Source organism: Phacochoerus africanus, chromosome 2 (genome assembly GCF_016906955.1).
Source record: "Phacochoerus africanus isolate WHEZ1 chromosome 2, ROS_Pafr_v1, whole genome shotgun sequence".
NCBI classification, from domain to species: domain Eukaryota; kingdom Metazoa; phylum Chordata; class Mammalia; order Artiodactyla; family Suidae; genus Phacochoerus; species Phacochoerus africanus.
This window is the reverse complement of record NC_062545.1, coordinates 27,934,536-27,962,366: the sequence shown is the minus strand read 5'-3', so window position 1 is coordinate 27,962,366 and position 27,831 is coordinate 27,934,536. Positions and strand designations below refer to the sequence as shown.

General features: G+C 39.0%; 1 protein-coding gene across 5 annotated transcripts in view; it reads left to right on the top strand.

Moving 5' to 3' along the window:
- Nucleotides 1–27,831, top strand: part of PDE7B (phosphodiesterase 7B) — a 368,574-nt gene that overhangs the window by 277,203 nt on the left and 63,540 nt on the right. For all 5 annotated transcript variants that reach the window (XM_047770127.1, XM_047770128.1, XM_047770129.1 and 2 more), the window contains 5 exons: nucleotides 17,938–18,089; nucleotides 20,592–20,655; nucleotides 23,343–23,438; nucleotides 25,987–26,087; nucleotides 27,534–27,665. In XM_047770127.1, the coding sequence (XP_047626083.1) occupies nucleotides 17,938–18,089; nucleotides 20,592–20,655; nucleotides 23,343–23,438; nucleotides 25,987–26,087; nucleotides 27,534–27,665 (545 nt within the window). The remainder of the gene's footprint in view (nucleotides 1–17,937; nucleotides 18,090–20,591; nucleotides 20,656–23,342; nucleotides 23,439–25,986; nucleotides 26,088–27,533; nucleotides 27,666–27,831) is intronic.

The following is a 27,831-nucleotide window of genomic DNA, read 5'->3' as shown; positions in this document are numbered from 1 at the left end:
TCCAGTACCACTCTTGGGTTTATTTATTTCTTGAGCTCTTCACTGCTGACTGATAGGTAGCTATTAATCCAGTTTGAGCTTTCCATTTATCAGTGATAGCATTTGGTTCTAAAATATCTGAAACATAAAACGTCAACTCTGTGCCTTCTAAAGCTATTGTAAAAATATTCTGTTTTATCATCATTATAGAAGTTTTATTGCTTATAGCTTGTTGTCAGCTGTAAAATTTGTTGGCTTAAATTTGGTAAAGAATAAGTATTCTTAAAGTAAATTCAGAAAGTGTGGTTGCTTTTAAGAAAAAGATTTCAGAGCCGGGGCTCCTGAAAGAATCTAAAATTCAATATAGCTAGAAATCTGGTTTCTGAAAATCAGATACTTTCTGAATTATCTAAGCCTCCCAGGGCTGCAGATTTTGACAGTATAGCTTTAAAAGCAGATTCTTGGCATAATTTTGAGTGGGTTTTGACCAACTCATGCTTAGAAATTTGCAACTGCAGCATTCATTGGGAGGTACAAGAAAGAGAAAAAAAAATTAATGAAAACTTTCCAGGGTGAAGGACCTTAAACTTAACTGAACTTCTGAACTTTACACCCTGTTGTGATCTTTCTGACACTTTGAAGAATCTTCTGGAGAGTCTCCAGAGAGCACACGCCTCACTCTTCATTCTTAAACAGTGTGAAATCTGTCAACCCAGCCAGGTCATCAAGAGGGCAGACTGTGACTTGTCATTATTGAGAGGGATGTTCTGTAGGACACTGAAGACACTGGGCAGATTTTACTTTTTACCAAGAGCTAAAGTCTGGCATTTTGAGAAAGAGACTGATTTGCACTCATTGGAAAAGCTGGCTGAGCACATATCCTTGAATCAAACATGTCCTACACGAGCTACTAAAGTGGTGATTTGACATCCATCCCCTTAATTCTTACCAGAAAGCTGATCATTGAAAACAAGGAACAGAACTTTACTTGCAGAAAATGGAAAGTTTGAAATACTTGCCTTAGCTCAACATAGAACCTGGTTTTTTAAAAATTAATTCCATTGTTTGAGACAGACAATACCAGTTACTAAGAGAGGTGGAAACTCTTGATGCTTGTGCTTCTGCTTGTTCTAGGTTGTTTTTTAGTGGTGTTGTTTTTTTCCAATAAGTTCTTTAACCTTTTGGTACTCTGTTTATCTGCTTATAAACTTGGAATAAGGATAGAAATTATTAGTTCAGGTTATTTTGTTGGAGAACTAGGACCTCTGCACAAAATTGCCAAATCAGTGAAGTTTTTCTTCATTCCATTGTGCTAAATGCTGGGGATTAAAAAGTAAGTAAAGTATAGCTCCTGCCCTCAAGGAATATAACAGTTTAGTGGGTGAGGAGGACAAGTAAATACAACAATTCTGATATGCATGAATAACTGCTTTGCTCAATACAGTAGGAGGTGGGGTTGCAATGGAAGCCCAGCATAGAACACCAGCAACCACTGAGAAAGGTGGAGAAGACTTTCCACCATCCTCTGTTTCCTCTTTCAGCTTCTCAACCCCAACTTCCAGCTCTCCCCAAAGCAGAGACTTCCCTTCTGAGATAGAACCCCAAACGTTAGACCATTCCTTCTGTGCCTTTCATAAAACTGTTTGATAGTGCCTACATAATTGCCAACTAAATCAAGCTGAGGTATTCACTGATTGGTTAAATAACTATTTCCAGATGCAAGTTGCATTCTGACTAGGGTTTTCCTTACATGTTCCACTAATCTTTATTCAATGTGCACTGCGTGGAGTAATTTCAGTTCTTTTACCCAAAAGACCGATAAGTAGAAGAACCAAGGCTTGAACCCAGTGATTCAAGACCAAAGGCTCTTTCCTTCGAGTGATAATTTTGAATTCCCTCTCCTCACAGTCTGTAGGCTCTGCCTGGCTAGACAGCCCCACTGGCTGAAACTCCAGGAGAGCAGTAGGCTCGGGCTCACATGGCTTACCTAAGTGGAGATGTGACAGACACTGGCCCAACACTGTCATGGCACCATAGCTGCTCCTGGAACCCCAGACCCCAAGAGGGCACTGCTTATTTATCCAGCTACTCTCACTGCTGCTAGCAGGGCAGTCGAAAGTCCCAAGAGAGTACAGATATCACCCTCTCAAGCCAGGATTGTAGTTTTCAAGTGCTATTGCCATAGAGGAACAGGAGGGAGCTCCCCTCTTGACAGGGAATGCTGAATGAAGAGGCCCTGTCTCCATCATCTTTGCACCCCCAGCACCACCCAGGGTCTGGTCCAAAGTAAACCCTGACTTAATGTTTGGAAAAGGAAGGAAGGAAGAGGAAAGGGAAGGAGTGGGAAGGAAAAGGAAATATGATCTATTGAGACAATCAAGGGCAAGTTTCTCAGTCTCTCCAGGAGTCCTTAGCCCTATTGATGTCATCTCTCTACTTCCTTTTCCTTCTCTACCCCCTCCCTCAGGCACAGAAATTCAACTCTTGACTCTGAGCAATCCAGTGCTAATGAGCTAGGTTGAAGAAGGGATGAGAAACCTCAGCACACAGCTTCATACGATTCTTTGTGCATTTCTACATCGCCCCACTTTCACTCCTTGCCACATGCATCTCTATAACTTATGTTTGTGGCCTCGTGGGCCTTTTTATAGCTCCAGCAAGTTAATATGTTTGTTCACTTTTTTTTTCAACATGGACGTCCTTAGGCTTGTTTTCAGAGTTCGACAGTCGCTACAGGCCTAAGCATAGAAATACATTCCTTACTGACCATCGATCCCTGCAGTTAGGCTTCACCCCATCCGGAAGAACATGCAAGACCCAAGCCATTACTAGAAAGAACACAACCCCACTGGTAGGGAATCTCAAACTCATGTGGGATTCAGAGGGTGCTGCAACAAATCCCTTCCATTTCTTCCCAGGTTGGCTCTCCTTAGTACACAGACCACCTCCAATGGGTGCTTGTGTGTCTCTCCTCTTTCGATTTCCCTTCTTCATTCCTTTTCTGCTGCCCTGTCCTCTCGCACTCTCCACCCTGCCACATCCCCGACAGCATCCCAGGCGCCATCCTGCCTCTGTCCCTTGTGGAAAGATGATTGGCTTCTGACTCCATCAGGGCAGGGGGCAAAGTGAATAATCACATTTTTGGGAGTAGAGCCCGCTAGACACACACAATCTTTCTCTTGCTCTTATTTTCCACTTTATATGATTACTTCTAGGCATTTGTATACTAAAAGAGCCCTTACCCATCACAGCTGAAGTAGAAACAAAAGTAGAGAAGACGATGAGGAGAACATTCCACCTCCTTTCCCTGGGTAGTTGAGGGCAGAAACAGTCTTGAAAATTCTGTGTATTCAAGCACACGGTACCTTGCACAGAGTAGGTACTCAATGAATCTTTATGAGGGGAGCCTTGCCAGTGTTCACCACGAAGCACTAAGAGAGAAACTCAGAAAAAAAACAAATAGGCAATTCTTGCCTAAAGGACTTCACCTGCATTCATTGACAGCTACCACAGACTATTGGATATTTATTAAATAACCATTCCTGATTAGAATATTTTAACATTATAAACGTAATTCAAAATATTCAGAAAACACATAAAAGATGTGTTTTCTGGAGGGAAAGAAGGCAGGAGAAAAGAAGAGCATGCCCATGGGCCTTGGGAAACAACTAAGATTACACTCAGGCCATGTCTCAATTAGCCGACGCCCTTCAGGTAAAATCTTAGGAGACTTTAAGGCTTGGCTCAGAAATGGTTAAACACGAGGCTTGTGTGCATCCTGTCACAGTTTTATTTTGAGCAGCCTGTTTGCCCAAGTACCTCCCACTCTTTCCCTTCCGCAGAAACTGCCGCTCTGTTCTATGTACACAACAAAAATGTTTGTCTTTTCCAAAGCTGAGCTACTAACCAATGTCTGCAAATTTCTTTGTGTAATAACATAATAATCAAATCACATTAAGTCAGTGTCAGTAATACATGTGTTTTCAATTTTAAAACCCACAAGTGATTTATTATTCACCTCCCAGTATTCCATTTGTACATTTAGTGAGAGAAACAGGAAAGTTACATACATAGAATCACTTCCAAGTTTTGCTGGGGAGTTATTTCTCTGGTTGTTTTCTGGTTATTTTACAGGTTGTCTTTCAATATTAGCACTACAGTATGTCTCACTCTGACTTGCCTGTTCAATGATACCAATTTTCATCTTCAACCTTTAAATCTTTATTATTTTTATAACGGTTGTATTTATGCATTATACTGAAATGTCCTTTTACTGGTTTTGCTTTACTGTAATTTATAAAAGAGAGGCAGTCTGAGATTCCTTGAGTATTCATATATCACTGTACCTCAGGGAAAATAGGGTCCCATGCTGGACTCTGTTCTTTGTCCTTTTCTGTAAAGAGCAGAATATGATGAACAGAACATCATCTTCAAGATCACATAGACCTGGTTCTGGTCCCTGCTCTGCTACTTATCAGTTGTGCAACTTTGGATAAATTACTAAACTCTTCCAAATCCATTGCTTCACCTGTAAAATCAACCTACTAAAACCAACTTTACAATACCCACTTTTATGAAAATTAAATAGGATAGCAAATATTAACTACTTAGTAGGTGCTCAGTATTTCTTAGTCCCATCACCCCTTCCTTTCCCCAAGCTCTGTTTTTCTTATGGATGAACTAGGAGGCCAGGTGAGGTTGTTCTAGACTAAGTGTATCAATTATACCTTCGGGGACAGTTCAGGTACCTATATAAGTAGACACTGGAAAAATCATCTAAAACAATTCCTTCTTCTCTCTGATATAGCTCAATGTGAAAATATATAGCTTCCATGACCTGTTAATGGTATGAGTCTTAATGGGAACTTGTTGCTTAACAATGTCCTACACCAAGACCTGCAGGTGTGATTACACCTAAAACGGTACTGTAGCCCATTGAAAGCCATGGACCGTAAAGGAAAAATCTCAGTGTACAAGTAAACATCTCAAGCTTTCAAGTGAATATTTGCATTTAAAGAGTTATATTCCAACCATGTATAATACCCACTTGATTCGCTCCATTAAAGCAGAGAATTCACTCAGATGAACTATAATTCAAGCAGCCATTGTAATCCATAAAGAATAAAACAGAGGATCTTTTTCTGAAAGTTTTTGGAGAGCTATGTTCCTGCCCAGGCTTCTACTGATGGATACATTTAGTACTAATCTACCACCATGCTGAAGATGCACTTAGAATCATTTCCGAAAATCCAACAAATTCGGAAAAGAAATAGAAGTTCAAGTTCTTATCTAGGAGATCACCCTTTTACCTGTTGTGTAAAATGAACGAATCTTCCCTGCTCTGGACAGTTCATTTAATTCAATAATTCTATGGTCATATCTGTCATGAGGAAGATAATGTGCTACAGGAGGTAGGAAAAATCGAAAGAGATAGTATATTTCAATCAATAATCACCACATCCCTTTATCCCTTCATTCAATGAGCACATTTAAAGCCAGCCACATACTTCATGAGAAGTCCTACCCTGATGGGGCTTACAGTGTGTGTAGCATCTTCTGTGTAGTAGGAGCACTGAGAACACCAGTTATTCCAATGCCAACGGCCAAGCATTAGGAGGACTCACAGAGGATCCGAATGCATCTGACTGGGTAGTGAGGAGGCGTTACTTGAGGTGGGCTCTTGAAGGGTGTTTCAGTAGGTGGAGATTGTATTCCATTGAGAAGGAGTGTGGGAATCACACAGAAGCTTGAGGGACTTGGGGTGGGGGGTATGGAAATAGTAAGAACAGAGAGAGTCCTATCTATCTGCAAGGGAACTGGTGGGAGACAAAAATGGAAAAATAAGCTTCGCAATGTGGAGGAGCATGAATACCAGAATAAATATTATAAATGTAACTAAGTAGACATTGGGGAGCCACTGAAGAATTTGGAGCCGAGGGCTGACATGGTAGGAGTTGTGCTTGGGGAATAAATCTGTCAGTGGTAGGTGAGAGAGATTGGAGGAGACAACTGGAGACAATCAGAGTCTTAGTCTAGTATCCTGGGGCGGAGGTGTGTAGAACTAGCCGAGTGATGGGCCAGGAGCCGATGTACATTACAACACACATCTGGAATTTTTGTAGTGAACTATAACCATCCAAACAGATATCTCCAGATAAAAGACCATACTTACTTTAAATATAGGCTGAGAACTAGGGAGTTAATGCAGCAGTTTTTAACCTCTGGGGACTTAGAATCAACTGAAAGTCTGGTCACCTCAATTTGCTCACCACAAACCATTGCCCTCAAAACTTGGGATTTGCTAAACATTTCAAACTCTGAGAAGCGGAGGGTTCAATAAAACCACATTGTGCCTGGCACATATTTCTCCTTTAAAACTGAGGAAATTTGATATGCTTACTAATTCATTTAAATTTCATTCAAACGGGGATTTTGAAAAACCTCTCGATTGCCCAGAGAAATCTTAAAAGCTTATTTTTAAAGACGTTTTCCCTTCTTACAAAAAGGAAATAATAGTTTTCCAGTTTTCCCTGAACCCCAGAAGTTAGAGATTCATAATCTATGGGTTGGAATAGATTTGGAGTAGGCAAAACAATAAACTAAAAACAGCGCATTTTGCCAAAAAACAGTGCATTGGATGGTAAAAGGACAAGGATTTTGACCCTCTCAAACACTTAGAGCATATTTTCTAGAGCTAAAGCAGCAGGTGTGGGTACAATGAACTTGGGGGAGAAGTTCATTCTAATCTATGACTCACATCAGCCATATTGGCTTTCTCTTCACTGTCAAGAACATAAAAGAGAAATGGCAATTTAAAAAAATAAACATTTTAAAAAGTAGAACTAGAGAAACAATTCTCCCTGCCTTAAAGAAGACTTCTTCATCCACCTCCTCCCACTCAGTGGCAGTGTTGAAGCAAAGCTCTTCTTCTAGTGACAGCCATCACAAAGTCGTGAGTATTTATTGTATGAAGAAGAGCTAATGACATGAGGCTTTAATATATCTCTATTCAAGACCTGAGTTTAGAAAACTTAAAATAACTTCTTAGCTCCTTTTAACTCAAGATGAGTTCCCAACTTTAAGTTAAATTTTAAGGCGATGGTGAATTTTCTTTTGATTTGGGGTTTTTTCCTTTTCTTTCCTTTTTTTTTGAAGTATTTTTGTTATTATTGTTAATGTTACATTGAGTATATTTTTGTTTTTGAAATCACAACTGATTTTCTTACTTTTCTATTAAAAATTCTAGAAGATGCTCCAGATGCTAAAAAAATTAATTTATATTTTATTTCAATCCAATTGCTCTGTCTCTCAAAGGTCATTTGTCTTAAATATATGTCCACCCATGTGCAAACAGTCTCCATACCTGATGCTACAGGTCAGATGTTATCTTTGGTTATTTTTAGCTTCTGTGCAACATTTTTCTAACTGCTGGTAATATGTACAGGAAAAAATAAATGGATATGGCCATTTATGACCACTGATTATTTTTGAAAGACTGGGATAGACATAATGTTTTCTTTCTTCATATTTAATATCTCTACCCGTTTCTCTCACCCTTATCTCCCACCTCTGGCAGCCACCAATATGTTCTTTGAACTTTGAGCTTGACTTTGTTTTTTAGATTCCACATATGAGAGATTATACAGAAAAAAAAAGAGAGAGATTATACAGTATTTGTCTTTATCTAATTGATTTATTTCACTTAGCAAAATGCCCTTTAGGTCTGTACATGTAGACATCAATGGCAAGATTCCATTCTTTTTTATGATATTTCTATTTTTAGTTTTTTAAGTCACCTCCAGACTGTTTCCATAATGGCTGTACCAATTTACATTTCTGCAAACAGTGTGTGAGGGTTCCCTTTCCTCCGCATTCTTGTCAACACTTTTTCTTTCTTTTTAATAATAGCCATTGTAACAAGTGTGCGGTGATATCTCATTGTGGTTTTGATTTGCATTTTCCTGGCGATGAATGATATTAAACATCTTTTCATGTGCCTGTTAGCCATCTCTATGTCTTCTTTAAAAAAAAAAAAAAAGTCTATTCTAATCTTCCACTTATTTCTTTTTTTTTTTTTTCCTTTGGCCACACCCATGAGATGTGTAAATTCCTGGGCTGGGCATTGAACCCATTCCACAGCAGCGACCTGAGCCATAGCAGTCACAACACTGGACCCTTAACCCACTGAGCCACCAGGGAACTTTTATTTGTCTTTTTAATTAGATTGTTTGGGATTTTTCTGTTACTTTTCAGTAGTTCTTGTATGTTTAGGGTATTAACTTCTTACCAGATATATGATTTGCAAATATTTTCTCTTATTCAGTAGGTTGGCTTTTCATTTTATTGATGATTTTCTTTGCTGTACAGAAGGTTTTTATTTTATTATTATTATTATTATTATGAGAAGCTTTTTAGTTTGATGTAGTTCTACTTTATTTCTGCTTTTATTGCCTCTGTTTTTGGTATAAAATTCAAAAAATCATTACTAAGACCTATGTCAAGGAGCTTACTGTCTATGTTTTATAGTTTTGGGTCTTACATTCAAGTTTTTAATCCATTTTAAGTTAATTTTTGTGCATGGTGTATAACAGCAGTCTAGTTTTATTCTTATGCATGTGGCTCTCCAGTTTACCCAGGACCACTTATTGAAGAGAATCTTTTCCCCACTGTATACCCTTGGCTCCTTTGTTACAAATTAATTGACCATATACACATGGGTTTACTTCTAGCATTCTCTATTTTGTTGCATCGATCTGTTTGTCTCTTTTCCTGTCAATACCATACTGTTTAATTACTATAGCTTTGTAAACTAGTTTCAAATCAGCAAGTGTGATGCCTCCAGCTTTGTTATTCTTTCTCAATGGTGTTTTGGCTATCTGAGGTCTTTTGTGGTTCCATGTAAAATTTCAGATTGTTTGTTCTGTTTCTGTGAAGGAGGCCATTGGAATTTTGATAGGAATTGCATTGAATCTATAGAATGTTTTGGATAGTATGGAAATTTTAACAATATTAATTCTTCCAGTCAGTGAGAACAGAATATCATTTATTTGTATCTTCTTCAATTTAATTATTAATATCTTGTTTTCAGTATAAGGTATTTCATTTTCTTGGTTAAATCTACCCCTTCAACATTTTATTTTTTTAATGCAATTGTATACGTGATTATTTTCTTAATTTCTCATTCTAATAGTTTGTTATTAGTGTATAGAAATGCAACTGATTTTTGTGTATTAACTTTTTACTTGGCAACTTTACTGAATTCAATTATTCTAAGAATGTTTTTTTGGTTTTTTGTTTGTTGGGTTTTCTTTACCATGACACCTTATGGCAGATGGAAGTTCCCAGGCCAGGGGTCAAATTAGAGCTGCAGTTGAGGCCCACAGCAACACCATATCCAAGCCACGTCTGCAACTTAACCTGTAGGTTATGGCAATGCCAGATACTTAACCCACTGAGTCAGACCAGGGCTCAAACCCGCATCCTCATAGAGACAATATTGGGTCCTTAACCCACTGAGCCACAGTGGGAACTCCATAAAAGTGTTTTGATGGAATCTTTAGGGCTTTCTATGTATAGTAGCATTATCAATATCACAATATCATGTCTATATTTTGGCAGCTGGTTCTTTTATAAATAAATGTAGACCTTAATGTCTAGAGATACTAATCTGTGAAAAGTGGGATTTGACTGAATTATAAATCATGAAATTTGCTAAAAGCGCATGAGAGTGAATTTAAGTGTCTAATATGTTGAAATGAGCACTCGTCTCCTTTAGCACCTTGCCAAGAAAACTAGAAATCCACATTATACATTTTTGAAATCCACTGATACTGTTTTCTACATATAACCTCTTTATGATTTTTTTTCATTTTTTTAAAGTAGTCTAGCAGATCAGCTGCTTCTTAGCATAGGCTGTTTCAATCTCAAAACCCTCATGAATGCTTTCAAGAAAATTGCCATCCTGGATAACTCCATTAATCCTCCAGCTTTGCAGGGATTCTGAATCCTAAACTAGTACAATTGGTAACAAAAGAAAAAGAACTCTATTGTATATCTGCTGTTCCTGCTTTAGGACTCCTAAAATCACACTAATTAACTTTTTTCATTGATTTTAAAACCACATACTTAAAATTAGAATTTCAACCAGATTTCTCCAAAGCTCATCATTGTTGAACTTAGAGTACAGAAACAGGAAAGTTATTTAATATGTCACCGTGTATTTAACACCTAGAACTTGCAGGATATTGTGGTCTTATTAGACCTTACAGCCTAATAAGAAAGTCAGACATGTAGCAGTCACACAGGGCATAGTTAGAGTGTTACAGTGGCAGTCAACCACAGTGAATGGCACTGGCAGGAGGACCTGGCCCCTGGAACACCATTTGCGGGGTTTGAGAAAATAATTTGGAAAACTAACATATAGGGTTTAGAATCTTACATTTTATAAGTTGTCTTATTCTTTTAAAATGGCACTTGATGATGATGTTCCTGTAAACTAATTGAGAGGATTTATTCAAATTAAAACAACAAATTTTGTGTGGAATTTCCATTGTGCACAAGATTATGTACTAGATACAAGGCGTTACAGTGTTTTGATGAGATGGTCTCTGACCTTGAAAAGTAATAAGTTATTTATCCCAATATAGCTATAGTGTACGTAAGACATAATTTAAAATCCCGTAAGAGAAGAATGTACAAAGCATATGGATAGCCACTAACTCATCAAGGAATTTCATTATAATTATTATAACATAACAATTGTATAATAATTACAAGTATTATAATTATTAGTATATTAATTATCTGATTAGGAAATTTGTTGATAACATTATTTTAAATATTTAATAGAATTAATTCTCTGAAAGCCTTGATAGTAGGTTTATGGAGTTGGGTCTCTATGTTTACTTGAAGCAAGTTCTGCTCTCTTAAACCTAAAGGCTTTCCTTGTTCTCAATATCACCTGAGCTGCTTCTGCACCAATTACTAGCTATTTTGGAAATACTAGGTAAAGGCCTTGCTAAAGGAATTATGTATACAGTTGACAGAAACAACCTCATCATATAGATGTGCTTAGCAGCTTTTTTATTCCAGATGTTTATTCTAGGTTTAAGATTTCTCCAATTACCAAAATTTACCAGCCCCTGTAAAGAGAATATGCCATAGAGAAGATACTCAAAATGAAAATAATTTTTATTAACAATTTTTTGCATTTGAGCCAAGCCCAACTTATGAAATTTTAAAATTATCATACCAGTAGTGCCAATATAAACTCCATAACCTTAAAATTAGTGTCTAAATAGTGCAGAAATGTGTTAATATGTACATATTTGTGAAATTTATGAAAGAACAAGTAAGCAGAAAATGCATTTCACAGTCAGGGTCAATGTGCACATAGATTAGGCAATGAAACATTCTGGAGCATTGTTTTATAACTGCTCCAAATGAGAATATGAGGATCCATAGGCCATAAAATAAGAAAATCCAGACAAAAAGCACCATTCGGATAACCATGAATGCCTTTAAATAATAATTTTTAATTATATAAAGCTATTAAATAAACCCAGCATTTTATTATTAAGCACTTGGTTAAGATTCTCTAAATTTTTACAAGCTGATTTTAACTGAGCTATCTGTAAAATTTAGTTTAGCTCATCATTTAAGTTTATGTCCAGAAATGCCTATCATTCTACCCCTAATAGTCAAAGCAAAAATATGCTAGTTATTCACTAAGATTCCTTTTGGAAACAAAAGTGTTGGCTCTTAGTCAATAATTGTAAACACATTTCAACACTTCAACAAGCTATACCCAGGATTATTATATAGCATGGCAATTTATTCACAGGTTGTTCTTATATGGATTTTTTTCTCCCAACTATATGTTCAGTTTATATCCTAGTTTTCCATTATCTCACAGCACAAAGCACTCCCAAAATGACAGCTGATAAATAAGTTATTGTTTTAAATATATTTATTTTTCCTCCACTATTGAGTGGTCTTTAGAAAACCTTGAGGATTTCTCTTCATTTGTCTTTCTGAGTGTCCTTGCAAAAGAAAATTAAACCCTATTGTTTTCATAAATGGCCACCTAGCATCACTTCTGAATTATTTTCTAATGCACTAAAGAGTAACCCAGATAGCAGTGCTAAATGGCACAGTCATGACTGGCCTGGGTATTTTAGAGAATACTGGTTACAAATGAATACTTCAATTTGGCAGATATCCATCTGCCCATCTCAGACAGTAAGTTTGAAATTGTACAAGAACACATATTTTACAACCAATTCATTCCAAAACTTTGAACCACTCATAGTGAATGACATTTTATGCCAGCTATTTTAACCTACACACTACCATAAAAAATTACCTGTGGGGGAAGATCCTGTTGTGGCTCTGTGGTAACGAGCCTGACTAATATCCATGAGGATGCGGGTTCAATCCCTGGCCTCACTCAGTGGGTCAAGGATCTAGTGTTGCCGTGAGCTGTGCTATAGGTTGCAGACATGGCTTGGATCCTGCGTTGATGTGGCTGTGCATAGGCCCACAGCTGCAGCTCTAATTTAACCCCTAGCCTGGGAATTTCCATATGTTTTATGGGAATTCTCTGGTTGCACAGCAGGTTAAGGATCTGGCCTTGTCACTGCTGTGGTATGGGTTCAATCCCTGGCCCAGGAACTTGTGCATGCTGCAGAGGCAGCCCCAAAAAATTACTATGAAAAGATTTTATTGGATAGATTTATTTTAATATTTGTCATTTGTTACATTATCTGAGCTTCTGGTGCAATGATGCAAGACAGGGCCAGAACTAGGGTGAGGGGAGTGAAGCACTTACATCAGGCTCAAAATTTGAGAGGGCATTAAATAACTCAGTAATTAAGATATATATTTTAACATAACATTTTTAAAATAAAAAATAAGGAATACCAGAATTGAAATAAAGATTAAAAGAGATCTAAATTCTGTCATATTGGTAGACTGTCATCTGACTACAGAGGAAAAAAATAAGTAGGGAAGGAAGGAATCTTGCCGTTTGCCTCTTTGGTTTAAGGGGGGAAAATGGATCTAAATGTAATATCTCTAGCTCATAGCATCATCGGATTAGCAATAGTTTAATCAAAATGGTAATTTTAGTGACTAAAAATCATTATTTCCTATCATCTATATGTCCTATATGTGACAAGTGTCATTACCTAAACTATGAATCTGCTTAAAATTTATCACCTGGAAAGCTGAATGGAAGTTTACAAAGAAATAATCCATAATTTCAATTTGCTGTGTTTGTCTCATAGTTCCATAATTCAGGCTTCAGTTGTTTGCTTCTACAGTGTACACACAGGCACGCTCTCAGCCACATAGGAGATTTGCTTTTAATTTTTTAGAATGAGGGAATGTTCATAGACTATAAAAAACAAACTAGAACATGGTATGGCTCATTGTTCCCCTTTAGGTTTATACATAACCCAGAATAATTAAGTACCTTAATTTGTTGACACACTTGACTTCATTCTGTATAGTTCTGTGTAGAAATATCACGATGTTTCTTTTCTCCCCTTAGTAGCAAAACTGCTAAAATTGAATATACTTTTTGTTGTTGCTTGAGTTCTCCTTTCCCATTCTCTCTCTTCTTAGACGACTTATTATAAAGTAACTGCAGATCTATAGAAAATTTGCAGGAACGAAACAAAGAACATTGATATACCCTTTAGAAAGATGCACCAATTATTGTATTTTGCCCCATTTGCCTTACTGCTACTTTCCTTGTAACTGCTTGAGAATTTGTTGAACACACCCTGCCTCTTAATCCCTCAATATTTCAGCATGTATTTTCTAAGAACAAGGGATTCTTTCGTGTAACTGCACTTCAGTTATGAAATTCAAGACACTTATAGATAGAAGATTATAATCTCATATACAAATCCATATCCAACTTTTACAAATTCTCCTAACAGTGTCATTTACGGACATTTTTTTCTGATCCAGGATCCGGTTCCAAGACATGCATTGCACTTAGCACACTCTATGTTGTATCCATTATTATGAAACTATAACTGAAGTCCTCTTTGTCTTCTCTGACCACGACTTGTTTTTCTTTTCTTTGTTCTTATTCATTTTCTTTTTTTGGCTACCCCACAGCATATGGAATTACGGGGCCAGGGTTCAGATCTGAGCCTCAGTTTCGAGGTACACTGTAACCCACTGTGCCAGACCGGGGATTCAACCGGTATTCCAGAGCTGCAGAAATGCAAGCTTATCCTGTTGCTCCATAGTGGGAACTCCGACATTGACATCTTCTAAGAGAGCAGCCTGAATGTTTTGTAGAGTATGCTTCACCTTGGGTTGTTCTGATGATTCTTCTTTTTGAGGTCAGATGTTCTTTGGGACTCTGCATGGGTGATATTGTATCCTCAGTGCAATATATTAGCAAGAGTATGTCAACTTCTCCCATTACCCATGATATTAACTTTAAATAGTTAGCAAAGATGGCGCCCCCTCTACATTTATTCATTAAAAAACTGTCCATTTTTCCTTTCCAACTATTGTCATCCGTGAAGAGACACTTTGATACTATGTAATTATCCTTTTGCTTTTTAATCTTGCACTTAACAATTTTATTATCCATTAACGATTTTTGGCCTGAATCAGTTATTACTATTAAGATTGCAAAATGGTAATTTTCTAACTCTGTTATTTCTTCTACCTTATTTATTGGTGAGCACCGACTGCAGGGAAGAGCTTTCCCTTCTCCATATTTATTTACTTGCTTGCTTGCTTACTACCAGTATGGACTAGTGGAGTCTTCTTACAATGGTTTATAATCCATTCTTCCATCACTCATGTTGAGTTTCAGACTTTCCCGTATTTGTTCAGAGAGACCCCCTTTACATTGTCTCCTCTGTCACTTTTCTGTAAGCCCATCATTTTTTGAGCTCCTTTATTTTCTAGCATTACATGAAGTTATAGTTCACCTTGTAGTCTGCCTGCTGTAGTCCTAGACTTGGCCATTTTGCCAAGGTTATTTTGTTCCTTATAGTGATAGATTGAATTTAAATGATAAAATTTAGTGCTAGATATGCTTGTTGCTACTGAGTGTTGCTGTTTCTGAGTATACAATAAAATATGCTCTTTTAAGCACATAGTTCAATGAATTTTGACATATTGATACACCCATGGTCAATTCTTGGACTTTACTTGATCTGTTAGCAGCATTTGATACTGAGGATCACACCTTCCTTTTTGCAATATTGTCTTCACTAGGCTCCCGGGAGATGATGCTCTCTTGGTTTTTCCTCCATCCCCACAGGATGCTTCTTCTCAGTCTCCTTTGATTCTCTCTACTTTTCTCCACACCCTTTTTAAGTTGAAGTACTCCAGAACTCAGACATCAGAACACTTTTGTCATCTGTATCTATACTCACTCCCTAGGTAATCTCATCTGACAACTCCCAAATGTATATCTCAAACCCAGTCTTTTTCCCCAAGCCCTGGGTTTTATGTCCACTTATTTCTACTTGACATCTTCACCTGACTCTCCAATGGACATACAAATTCAACATGTACAAAACTGAAATCCACCTGACATCCACTCCACCTGTAGCCTTCCCCAACTCAGGTGATGGCAGCTCCATTCCCCCAGTTACTCAAGCCAAAAACTTTGAGGTCCTCAAAATATATTCAGAATCCCTCCACTTTTACACCCTCCACTGCTACCCCCAAGTTTTAACCTGGATTATTCCAGTATCCTCATAACAGGTCTTACTGCATCAAAGCTTGCTGCCATAATCTGTTCTCAACTCAGAAACCATGGTGACCCTTTTTAAATGTTAAGTCCTTCCATATTACTCTTCCCCTCAAAACTTTGCAGTGGTTCCACATTTCACTGAGAGTAGAGCTCAAGGCATTGCAACAGCTTCGCAATGATTCTCACACCCACCTCTGCTTTGCTCTAAGACCTCATTCTTCACTCCTCCCTTTTTCCCTCCTTCCCACCCACACTGAACTTCTGCTCATCCAAGGTACCAGAAAGCCAGGCACAATCCCACTCTAGGGTGATCGGAGCTAGTTCCTCTGTAAGAAAGGCATTTTCCCAGATATCTGGTTGGACAGCTCCCTGACGTCCCTCAAGTTTTGATCAAATTGTACCTCTAATGAGGCCAGATCCTGCATTCCCCTGCTTTCACTTTTTTCCCATTGCCCTTACCAGCTTCTAACTCATCTTTATGAATTACTTCTCCCTTATGTTTATTGGTTCTTTCTATCTATGGTGCAGTGCAAACTTCTTGAAGACAAGGATCTTTGTTTTGCTCATTGGAGGATCTAGAACTGAAGGATCTCACCAAGCATCTAGAACATGCCTGTCTCTTAGGAACACTCAAAACATTATCTTAAAGGAGTAGGTCATTTCATCCTGTACTTTGACTTGATAAACATAGAATATGAGAGAACCCATCAGTAGGATTGAGTCCACATATCATATACCATTTTTAATACTGATGTTCACCTAAGCACCCAACTTCAGTTTACTCCTCTTATCTCTTTGTGTTCTTGATTACATCATTCCACACATGAACTCTAGAAGCATTTTAAAATAAAAAGAAATTCAATCAGGTGGCATTTTCAGAAAGCGGTAGGGTTTGTCTGCCCTGATTAAATCTCAGATGCATAAAACAACCTAAATAAAGAACTGATTTGGGTCATGCCCTGCCACTGAGGAGTGCCGCCTTGCTAAGAAGGTTGCCACATTGATTGCCACATTGATTCCTCTGCTTCTAAAATCCATTGTGATTTTGAGTTTCCTAGAGGAAAGAGGAAGATGGGAGACAGCATGAGATAAACCAAATTTCTTAATATATGAACTGTGCATATTCCTACTAGGACTGTTCAACTGACTCCAAATCCAAAATTGGCAGCACACGTCACTCATGGGGCCGAGTGAGTCATAGAATTTCAGCTGAGATAAGACATACCTTGACAGACATTCAAATAATGTGCTTGGGATATTTCTGGACAATGACCATGATGTCAACAGTCAAGTTTTCAAAGGCACATGTGATAGGAGTATTAAAATATCTCTACTGACAGGATCGGATTTTTACGGCCTCCAGTGAAAGAGAATATACTCCATTAGAAAATAAACACCCTCTCTGCTTCATGTCACCAGAATCTAGGTCACTTTTGTGCTGAGATTTTTAATTCCTTTGCTGCCGATGTTCTTGGGACCTTAAGAAACATTTCTTCATGTCTAAGCTCATGTGTTCTCAACTCTTCTATTTCAGGTGAATGATATCATCAGACCAGGGAAAGTGTAGGAAGATACCATGGTCTAAATTTTGGAACTTCAGTTCCAGTATAGCAGAAAAAAAGCATAACTATTCCTTAAGTGCATGCAGAAGTAGTGAATTCACTCACTAGACTGACCAGTCTTTAATTTGTATATTTCATGTCTTCCAAAATTACAGTCAGAACTATCTCAGCATTTAAAAAAATTTTTATTATAGTTGATTTACAGTGATCTGTCAATTTCTGCTGTACAGCAAAGTGACCCAGTTATACATATATCTCAACATTTTAATGAAAGTTAACATATAAGAAATATTTTTGTTCTGGAAGAATTTCAAGTGCAGGCCTCAATGGTCTGTATTTGAGAAAGCATTGAGAAATTCCCACTGTGGTGCAGTGGGTTAAGAATCTGACTGCAGCACTTGGGTCACTGTAGATGTGCGGGTTCAAACCCCTGCCAGGCACAGTGGGTTAAAGGATCTGGCATTGCAGGCAGCTGCAGCTCAAATTCAATCTCTGGCCCAGGAACTTCCATATACTGTGGGTATGACCATTAAAAAAAAAAAAAAAGCATTGAGAGCATCTTTTACATTTCTCTCCTTTATAGTATATTGTATTTTTACAGAGTGGAGAAAAATTGGGCTTTTTAAATATATAACTTCTGAATTTGATTATTTTCCACAGATACAACACACTCAGGGGAAATTGGCACCAAGAAAAAGGTGAAAAGACTGTTAAGCTTTCAGAGATACTTCCATGCATCAAGGCTGCTTCGTGGAATTATCCCACAAGCCCCCCTCCACCTGCTGGATGAAGACTACCTTGGACAAGCAAGGGTGAGCTGGTTGCCCCTCTGTCACCTCGCACCCAGCCAAGGGTGCTGAGAGCACCTGGGTTCAAGTCCTCTTTCTACCACTGAGGAGCTCTGTGCCTCTGACTTCAACACATCTGGACTTCTCCCTTAAATATAAAGTGAAATTAATAGAAACACTCACCTCATAGAGGTAGTGCAGGAATTATATAAGGAAAAGCATGCTGATACACTTAACATGCTTACACACTTAAAACAGCACATGCTAGCTATTTTCATTTTTATAAATGTGCATGATATATTTCTGCACCACTAAGTGAAACAATATTTTGGACTGATCTATTTCCAATGAAGGAATAATTACATTTTTTTAACACTTTGAATTACCTCACCATCATAGCTACTCTGAAATTAACCCAGTAATTACCAACTCTTAATTTCACTTCAGACTATCAATATAGTGCATTGGGGTTTTTTTTATAATTTTTAATTCATCCAAATAATGTTTACTAATTTTACAATTACTGCTGCAATGTATTGATCCAACAGAGGGTAGAAATCTAAGGTGAGACAATCTAAGAGAAGTTCACAGGTTATTTCTAGCCCAAACTCCCAAAAGAATTTAAATTTCAAGAATAAACTGCCTCAGTTTAAACAGAAGTCAAAGATAATATCTTACAGTTCACATGCTAAGGAATATTATGCTATCTATGTACTATTAAGAAATACATTCCAGGAGTTCCCGTCGTGGTGCAGTGGTTAACGAATCAGACTAGGAACCATGAGGTTGCGGGTCTGGTCCCTGCCCTTGCTCAGTGAGTTAAGGATCCAGCGCTGCCGTGAGCTGTGGTGTACGTTGCAGACGCGGCTCGGATTCCGAGTTGCTGTGGCTCTCTGGCGTAGGCCGGTGGCTACAGCTCCTATTAGACCCCTAGCCTGGGAACCTCCATGTGCCGCGGGAGCGGCCCAAAGAAATAGCAAAAAGACAAAAAGACAAAAAAAAAAAATTCCAATGGCATATACTATTAAGAAATGAGCAGGAGTTCCCATCATGGCTCAGTGGTTAGCGACTCCGACTAGGAACCATGAGGTTGCAGGTTCGATCCCTGGCCTTGCTCAGTGGGTTAAGGATCTGGTGTTGCCATGAGCTGTGGTGTAGGTTGCAGACGCGGCTTGAATCCTACATTGCTGTGGCTGTGGTGTCAGCTGGCAGCTACAGCTCCGATTGGACCCCTAGCCTGGGAACCTCCATATGCCACGGGAGCAGCCCTAGAAAAGGCAAAAAAAAGAAAAAAAATTAGCAGTAAGTAGTGTCAGAAGAATTAATTCCCAACATGAGGTCTATGGAAAGAAATCAAATATCACTCTTCTAACAGCCCAAGGCCTGAGATTGAATGAATGGTTGGTTGATTGGTTAGTTGTTTCATTTGGTGAGAGGAGTATCCATGACACAACATTCTCAGAGGTGCCTCCTCTCTGAACAGCCACTCTCAAGAAAGACAACATTGACATGTAGAAAGAACAGTCCAGAAGTCAGGATATCAGATGTCTGGATATCAGATATCACAATTTGGCTCTGTATTTAGAATTGTGCAACTTGGATAAAGAGCTCACTCAAACTAGATCTTACCCAAAACCAACTGTCCCTTCCTTTCTGTGGTGCTGTTGTGAAGGTCTTTGTGTGCCACGATGTGTGGTAAGACACAGGGAGGCCATTCAAGGGAAAGTGGCAGAGAGTGAGCTGGTCCTTACCAGGAGCAGTGCCTATGGGAAGAAAGGACACCAAGTCACAGGAGCTACAGTGAGCTAGAATCAGCACTGCAACTTTGTGTCTGAGAGTTAACACCCCCCATCTAATTCTGAGCAAGGGGTATTTTTAAAAAGAAAAATAAGACAGTAATAGGTCTGTTGGACAGTAGAATTTCCAATGACTCAATATTTTCAACTACCCACTCTTCAGCTTCCTGTCACAGTGGTTAATTCCACATTTAGTCCCCATTGACCAGAATAATGCACTCATCAATCATCTAGGTTTCTTTTTTTTTTTTTTAAGTTTACTGCAGACCTCCTCCCTTAAGTGCATAGTAGGTGGTGACGTAGAGACTTACAGAACTACAATTTCAACAGCTCTCATGTGTGCTTACTATGTACGTCCACTGCTCAAAGCGCTCTGCTAATATTACCTTATTTAATCTCCACAATCGCCCTCCGAAGCAATAGTATTATCAGCTACATTTTTGAAATTTGGAAACTTAAGTACATAGACATTAAGGAACTTGTCCAAGGTACCACCGCCTGTAAGAACTATGGTCAACATAAGAGGTGGCCATCCAATTCCAGAGCCTGACCCTTTAACACCATTGTTACCACGAGTACGGAAAGATTTGTTTTACTACGAAGCAGTTGTACACAGATAGTAATATGCTCCAGTATTAACTGTGTAATTGTTTAATGCACTATGTCTCAAAGTAAATGTTTGAGGCTCCGATGCAATTCATGTGAGTGCTGTTTTTGTTTGCCTTTTCAGCATATGCTCTCCAAAGTGGGAATGTGGGATTTTGACATTTTCTTGTTTGATCGCTTGACAAATGGTAAGTCAGCCAAAAAAATTCTCACTAAAATACACACCATAAAGTGGGATTAATTTTGTGAAAAACAAAATTTATTTTTAAACACTGTTATTCTTTTTTCTCTCTTTTCCCACGTTCATAAATCTGCAGCAACTCAAGAGGGACAAGGGCAAGGAAAAATTAGTTCAGATGAAAAAAAAGCGTTGAATTTGGACTTTGAATCTTAGTTTCCTTCGGTCTTGATAATTCCAAAGGAATTGAGAAACCACAGATTAGATTCTTTCCTCGCAGAATACTTTGGCCACATGCAGTGGGAGGGAATTCACTGTTAGTCAATGGAAACTAGAAACATAAAAGTACATCTGATCAATCCTGAACCTTACCAGGCCGGTGGTTGTGTACTTTCATTAAGTGAGCAAGTCTGTACCATTGCAGGTATTGTTCAGATATGTTTGGCATCCTCAGAAGAAAGCAATTGCTGAAGACAGGGTATAAAAATTAGGCTGGATGGAGTTCCCATCGTGGCGCAGTGGTTAACGAATCCGACTAGGAACCATGAGGTTGCGGGTTCGGTCCCTGCCCTTGCTCAGTGGGTTAACGATCTGGCGTTGCCATGAGCTGTGATGTAGGTTGCAGACGCGGCTCGGATCCCGAGTTGCTGTGGCTCTGGCGTAGGCCGGTGGCTACAGCTCCGATTCAACCCCTAGCCTGGGAACCTCCATATGCCGCGGGAGCGACCCAAGAAATAGCAACAACAACAACAACAACAATAACAACAACAACAAAAAGACAAAAAAAAAAAATTAGGCTGGAGGGAGTTCCCATCGTGGTTCAGCGGTTAATGAGCCCGACTAGCATCCATGAGGTTGTGGGTTCGATCCCTGGCCTCACTCAGTGGGTTAAGGACCTGGCATTGCCATGAGCTGTAGTGTAGCTCATGGATCCCACATTGCTGTGGCTCTGGCATAGACTGGCGGCTACAGCTCCATTTCGACTCTTAGCCTGGGAACCTCCATGTGCCATGGGTGCGGCCCTAAAAAGATAAAAAGGCAAAAAAAAAAAAAAATTAGGCTGGAGCTGAGGGGGAAAGTAGATATTCTTAATGGTTCACTTTTTAAAGTTTTGTGCCTATAAAACATAATACAGTTTTGTGCTCCCTAAGAAAGTATGAAAGCCTATTGTATTTTCATCTTCCCATTAAACAAATGCCAATAATAGGGATCCAATGAAAGCCATCACATTTAATGCTCACCTTCAGATGTCCCATCACTAAAGGCTTCTGCTTTCAGTCATCACCGTTCTGTTACTTGACAAACAGCACATAGTAGAGAGAGAGATAGCCTAAGGCCATGAAACTAAGTTTTTTGCTGTAGGAGGCTAATGAGATCAAATAGGGATGTATTTCATAATCTTGTATCTCACTTTCCTCAGATCAGTTGAGAGATGGGGACCAGTAAATGCAATTAACCAGGAACAAAAGAATTTGTTTAGGAGTTCCTGTGGCGGTGCAGCAGAAACAAATCCCACTAGGAACCATGAGGTTGTAGGTTTGATCCCTGCACTTGCTCAGTGGGTTAAGGATCCCGTGTTGCTGTGGCTGTGGTGTAGGCCGCCAGCTGTAGCTCTGATTAGACCTCTAGCGTGGAGACCTCCATATGCTGCAGGTGTGGCCCTAAAAAAGCCAGAAAAAAAAAAAAAAGAATTTGTTTAACGATATTTGTTAAAAGGAAAAAATTTGTTTAATGATATTTGTTAAAAGGAGAGAATCGTCATGACTTTCATAAAAACCTGAAATGAATACATCACTAGTTTTATTTAACTCAGTTAATGAGACCCAGTAAAATGTTACAGCTAGCGCAAAGGAAAATTCATAGAGCCACACATATATAAGCAGTAAGAAATGCCTGAAATGAATTTCTCAATAGCTGGGAAACTAGAAGGAGGAAATCAATTGTATTTCCACCTGATTGATTTCATTTGCATGTGTAGGGCTATCAGTTGTCTACAAGTTTCATGGTTGTGAAATAGCTCAGAGATGATGAAAGCTGCAGAAACACGTAGAATCAGGGACCCTGGATGAGTGTGCCCAGGCAACAACCTAGTTTTCCATTTAAGACATCTATCATCTCAGTCCATTTCAAAGTCTTTCATAAACTCTATAGTGCTTTTGAAATTCAAAGTCATTATTCTTTAATAAACAATATTTCTTGAACGCTTACAAGTTATTATAGCTTCAGTTTGTATCTCTGCTTGCTTGAAGTACAGAATAGCTCATGGTCAGATCTCGGATGATTTTTGAATGAATAGGCAATATGGTGGCTTAGTTACGCCTGTAAATGCGGGAGTCAGTTGCGAGCAACTTGAGACACTTCAAATGACCGTTAAACTGTGTCTCTAAAAAAATACCCAAACACACACACACTCACACACGTATGTGTCCCCGATATGGCAGTAGACAGACTTCTAACTCTTAATGCTTTCATTGCCTTTGATATGAGTAGAAATAATCTGAGCTAATCTTACTAGTACAATAAAAGAAAACCTGGGACCAGAACATAGTACTAGTATCCTTCGTACTTGAATAATTTCAAATCTAAATGAGAAAAGAAATGATCCTACCAGAGAACTTTCATTACAGATTCTATTGTCAGTCTTGCTATTTTAATGGTGATGAAAATGAAATAAAACGGGTAACTGTTTTCCTATAGGAAACAGCCTGGTAACACTGCTGTGCCACCTCTTCAACACCCATGGACTCATTCACCATTTCAAGTTAGATATGGTGACCTTACACCGATTTTTAGGTAAGTTTTTTCCCACGTTTCTACCCTCTTTGCCATGAATCATGACTGTCTACAATATTCTTTAATATAAAGTGACAAGAACCATAACATGGTGGATGAAGACCTCCAATTAACCTCAAGTTATCTCATTTAATTTTAAAATATAATTGACTTCTTTAAACCCTGAAAAATTATTTTCTTGATTAGTTATGCTTATAATATAAAGACCACCATCAAGGGCAGGCAGTTTGTCAGAGAAGTTACTGATCTGCTCACATATCCACAAGCCCCCAGCAAAGTACTCCTCAAATAAGGCCACTCTGGACATGACTTGTTGAAAGATTCAATAGGCTTTTTTTTAATGATAAGAACTACCATGTGTGTCACCCACTGTATGCAGGGTACTTCTGGTATATCTAACAACCTTGAAAGTTGAGCAGTATCACCATTTGGCCCACGATTAAGGAGAAGTACAAAGAGGTTTTGTAACTCGTTCAAGGTCAACAATTCATATTTGGTAGAGTCTCAGTCCAGCCCAGGGCTGTCCGATTTGAAAGGCCACAATCTTTCCACTCAACTCCACCATCCTCTTTATCAAAAAAATCCCCAGTTTTTATTTGACTTTATGCATATTCTTATTTATCTTCCAATGAATTATCCAGGTCACATTTTTAATCACCAAATAACTTCCCTCTGCCTTTTAGCATGCCCCTGGCTTCTTTGACTTGCCCCATGGCACAGCTTTGTGTTTGGAAGTAGACTTGTTGCATCAATAAAATAATGGTGGCAGTGAGAATAGCAACAACCAGGCTTATATGGTGTTTATATATGCTGGGAACGCTTCTAAGAACTTGCATATATGAACACATTCAATCCTTACAGCATTCCTTTGAAATCAGAGCTATTGGTATCCCCATTTTATAGAAAAGGAAACACAGCGGAAATTTTTGGTTAATTACCTTGCCCAATACAGATAAATAATAGAGCTAGGTTTACATATAATTGTAAAATAAATCTGCCAAATAAGAGGTACCTATGGCACAACAGAAATATTGGAAACCAGCCAGAGCATGGCTTATTACAGAAAGATACATAACCTCAAGCTAATTGTGTTTAGGTAGATTGAGCAAAGTAGTGGCCAAATGATTTTGATTTGTCTAAAGAGGAAGAAGGGAGGGAAGAGGAGGAAGGGAGTTCCCATTGTGGCTCAGTGGTAATGAACCCGACTAGCATCCATGAGGATGCGGGTTTGATCCTTGACCTCCCTCAGTGGGTTAAGGATCCAGTGTTGCCATGAGCTGTGGTGTAGGTCACAGAGCGGCTCGGATCCCACATTGCTGTGGCTGTGGCATAGGCTGGCAGCTGGCAGCTCCGATTTGATCCCTAGCTGAGGAACTTTCATATGCCTCGGATGCAGCCCTAAAAATAAATAAATAAATAAAAATAAAGAGGGCGAACACAGATACTTTGGACATGGGTATGCACCCAGAGTACAGGTGAAAAAGGCAAAGACTCAATGACAGAAATAGCGCTGAAGTCCAGAACCAGTCATGGCATGGACTGAGAGAATGTGGCCACACTTGAAAATCAGGCCATTCTGTACACACTGACTTGACTGCATCATAGGCATTGCCTTGGTTATTAGCTGAAGCAGGTAAGTGGCTTCTGTAAATAGCAAACCCAAATTGCCTTCCTTATGTCTCTACTTGGTTCCAAGAGCACTCTGGTCCTTAGATTGGAAGGGCATGAAATGTGCTCATCTAATCTGAATAAAGTAGAAATAAATCCAAGGATTCTTCAGTTGGATCAATGAATTTCTGCCTGAAGAACCCCCAGATTTGCTCCAGTCAGTATGTGTTATTTAAGGGATAAGCTAAGCTAATCTTTGGCTGAGAGTAATCTGAGGCTCCTGGGGCTCTTCTATGTTTTTTGGGCGGGGGGGGGTTAGGGCTACACTCACAGCATATGGCGTATGGAGGTTCCCAGGCTAGGGGTTGAATCAGAGCTACAGCTGCCAGCCTGCACCACAGCCACAGCAACGTGAGATCCAAGCCACATCTTCGACCTACACCACAGCTCATATCAACGCCAGATCCTTAACCCACTGAGCAAGGCCAGGGATCAAACCTGTATCCTCATGGATCCTGGTTGGGTTCATTAACCGATGCACCATGAAGGGAACTCCTCCTAGGGCTTTTTAAAAGGAAATCTCTCTTACGGCATATTATTCATAAATGGCAGCAAACTTAAATAATTAGACTATACTGCGAAATAAGGTTGTCCTTTTCCTACATATTTATTTTCCGATGAATGAGAGTCTTCATCAATGCCAGAAAGGGGTGATTTGTGAAGGTGGTAAGGAATCCCAGGGGCTCACAAATCCTTTTAGCCTTTTTCCCCTCTGCCCTCCCTTGCCTCTCCACTAAAATCCACCCAATAGAACCACCATGTTTAAAGCACATTTTGGAGACACTGCTATTTTTAAGCAAAAGGGATCCTCAATAAGTTGGAGCTTGTGTGTCCTTTCCGGTTTCTTTTTAGCTGATTGAGTTATCTGTTTACCTCCTAGTCATGGTTCAAGAGGATTACCACAGCCAAAACCCATATCACAACGCTGTTCACGCAGCTGATGTCACCCAGGCCATGCACTGCTACCTAAAGGAGCCAAAGGTAAGGCAAGCTCCCCTGCCTCCTCAGCCATCTGGAAATGCCAAGTAAACGGCCTACCAGGTCCCAAATTACCCAGTATATCAGAGCAACTGAGTTGTGGGCCATTTACAGTATGACTACAAATTGTTTATATTAAGGTTTCAGTATCAACTCTAAAGACTATGTAATAGTCATGAAAGAGGATGTAAATTTTCAGAGGTTCCCTTTCACAATTTGTATGTTTTTAAGGCTCATTAGGACAAAAACAACCCTCTGTATGACAAGTCTACATCTTGGTTGTGTTCAGCAGTCCCAGAAGTCAGCTGTTTTTTGCCTTGAACTTCTTCTGCCACAATCGGTACCAACACTGAACTTTTCTGGGGGAAATCTCACCTCATGGTTTCTTAGCAACAAATAGAATTAAAACTCCTCAAGACTGAAGCTCCATTTCCCACTGAGGCAGTGGGGCGTCCTGATTCAGGCCCAAGAAAACTTGTGAAGATCAAAGATCTCCTAGAAAATATGCCCAGATGTAATAAATTAATCCAAAATTTAAAACGTGATACTAATGCTCGTTACTCAAAATCTAGGCATTTCTTAGCTGTGTAAAACCTAGCTGGTATAACATACAGGATGAGTTTTCTTAGGGTTTTTGGAAAATGGTATCTCAGTCCAAGACTCTGTTTAGTTCAATCAGTTTTAACATCAACCACTAAATATACAGATGCCAGACAGCCATTCCCAAGACAAAACTGGGTATGCCTCATCCTTATAAAATATCCCAGAGATATTAAAGGTTTTGTTATTTAATCCCTAGTAATCTGAAAATTGTAATATGTCGCACAGTTGTATATTTAATGTTAGTACTAAATTCCATTTTCCTGTGTGTTTTCCTAGCTAACCAAAAAAAAAAGAAAGATTCTCGCACATTCCCCCACTATTTATTATATGTTGAAGAAATATGCAAATTTTGCAGTTCCAGCCCACTCTTGATTGCCTTTTCGAAGACATGGCAGTGATATATTGGATGGTTGAAACACCAAGTGATTTTTTTTTTCAAGTGTGCATCACTTTGGCATCAGCCTCTTCCTTCATCTACTGCTTCCCTAGGCACAAGGCAGATTCCAGGCTCTGTCTTCTCCCCACCCACCACACAGCAGTGTTGCCAACAGACAATGCTACTGTAACAACAAAACAAGACAGAGTAGCAGAGGAAGGGGAGGGAGCCTGAAGGAGCTGCACAATTTGAATTTCATAATTGCTTTTCCTCAGAGGCCTTTCTTTTTTCCTGCGATTCCATAGGACTCTTACCTCATTGACAGCTTCAAAGGGTTAAGGTCTGGATGACAGGCCTGAACAATACTACGATGATTCATTCAGTGTGATTTAGCCAAAACAAATGCGGACCTATTTTTGGAAACCCACCAATCCGTCTCCCAATTTGATTTTTTTTTTTTTTTTTAACAGCTTGCCAGCTTCCTCACACCTCTGGACATCATGCTTGGCCTGCTGGCTGCGGCAGCCCACGATGTTGATCACCCAGGGGTGAACCAGCCATTTTTGATTAAAACGAACCACCACCTCGCCAACCTCTATCAGGTAAGGGAGCCAGCATGGTACAATATGGTTAACTGCTTTAGGCCCAGTGATGAATCTCACTCTGGGAAAGAACGCTCATTGAGGGCCAGCCTCCATGATGACCACAGCCAAGAGCATAGGTTTGAAATATCCCCCCAGGAAGATTAAATCGGTTTACAAGGATTGC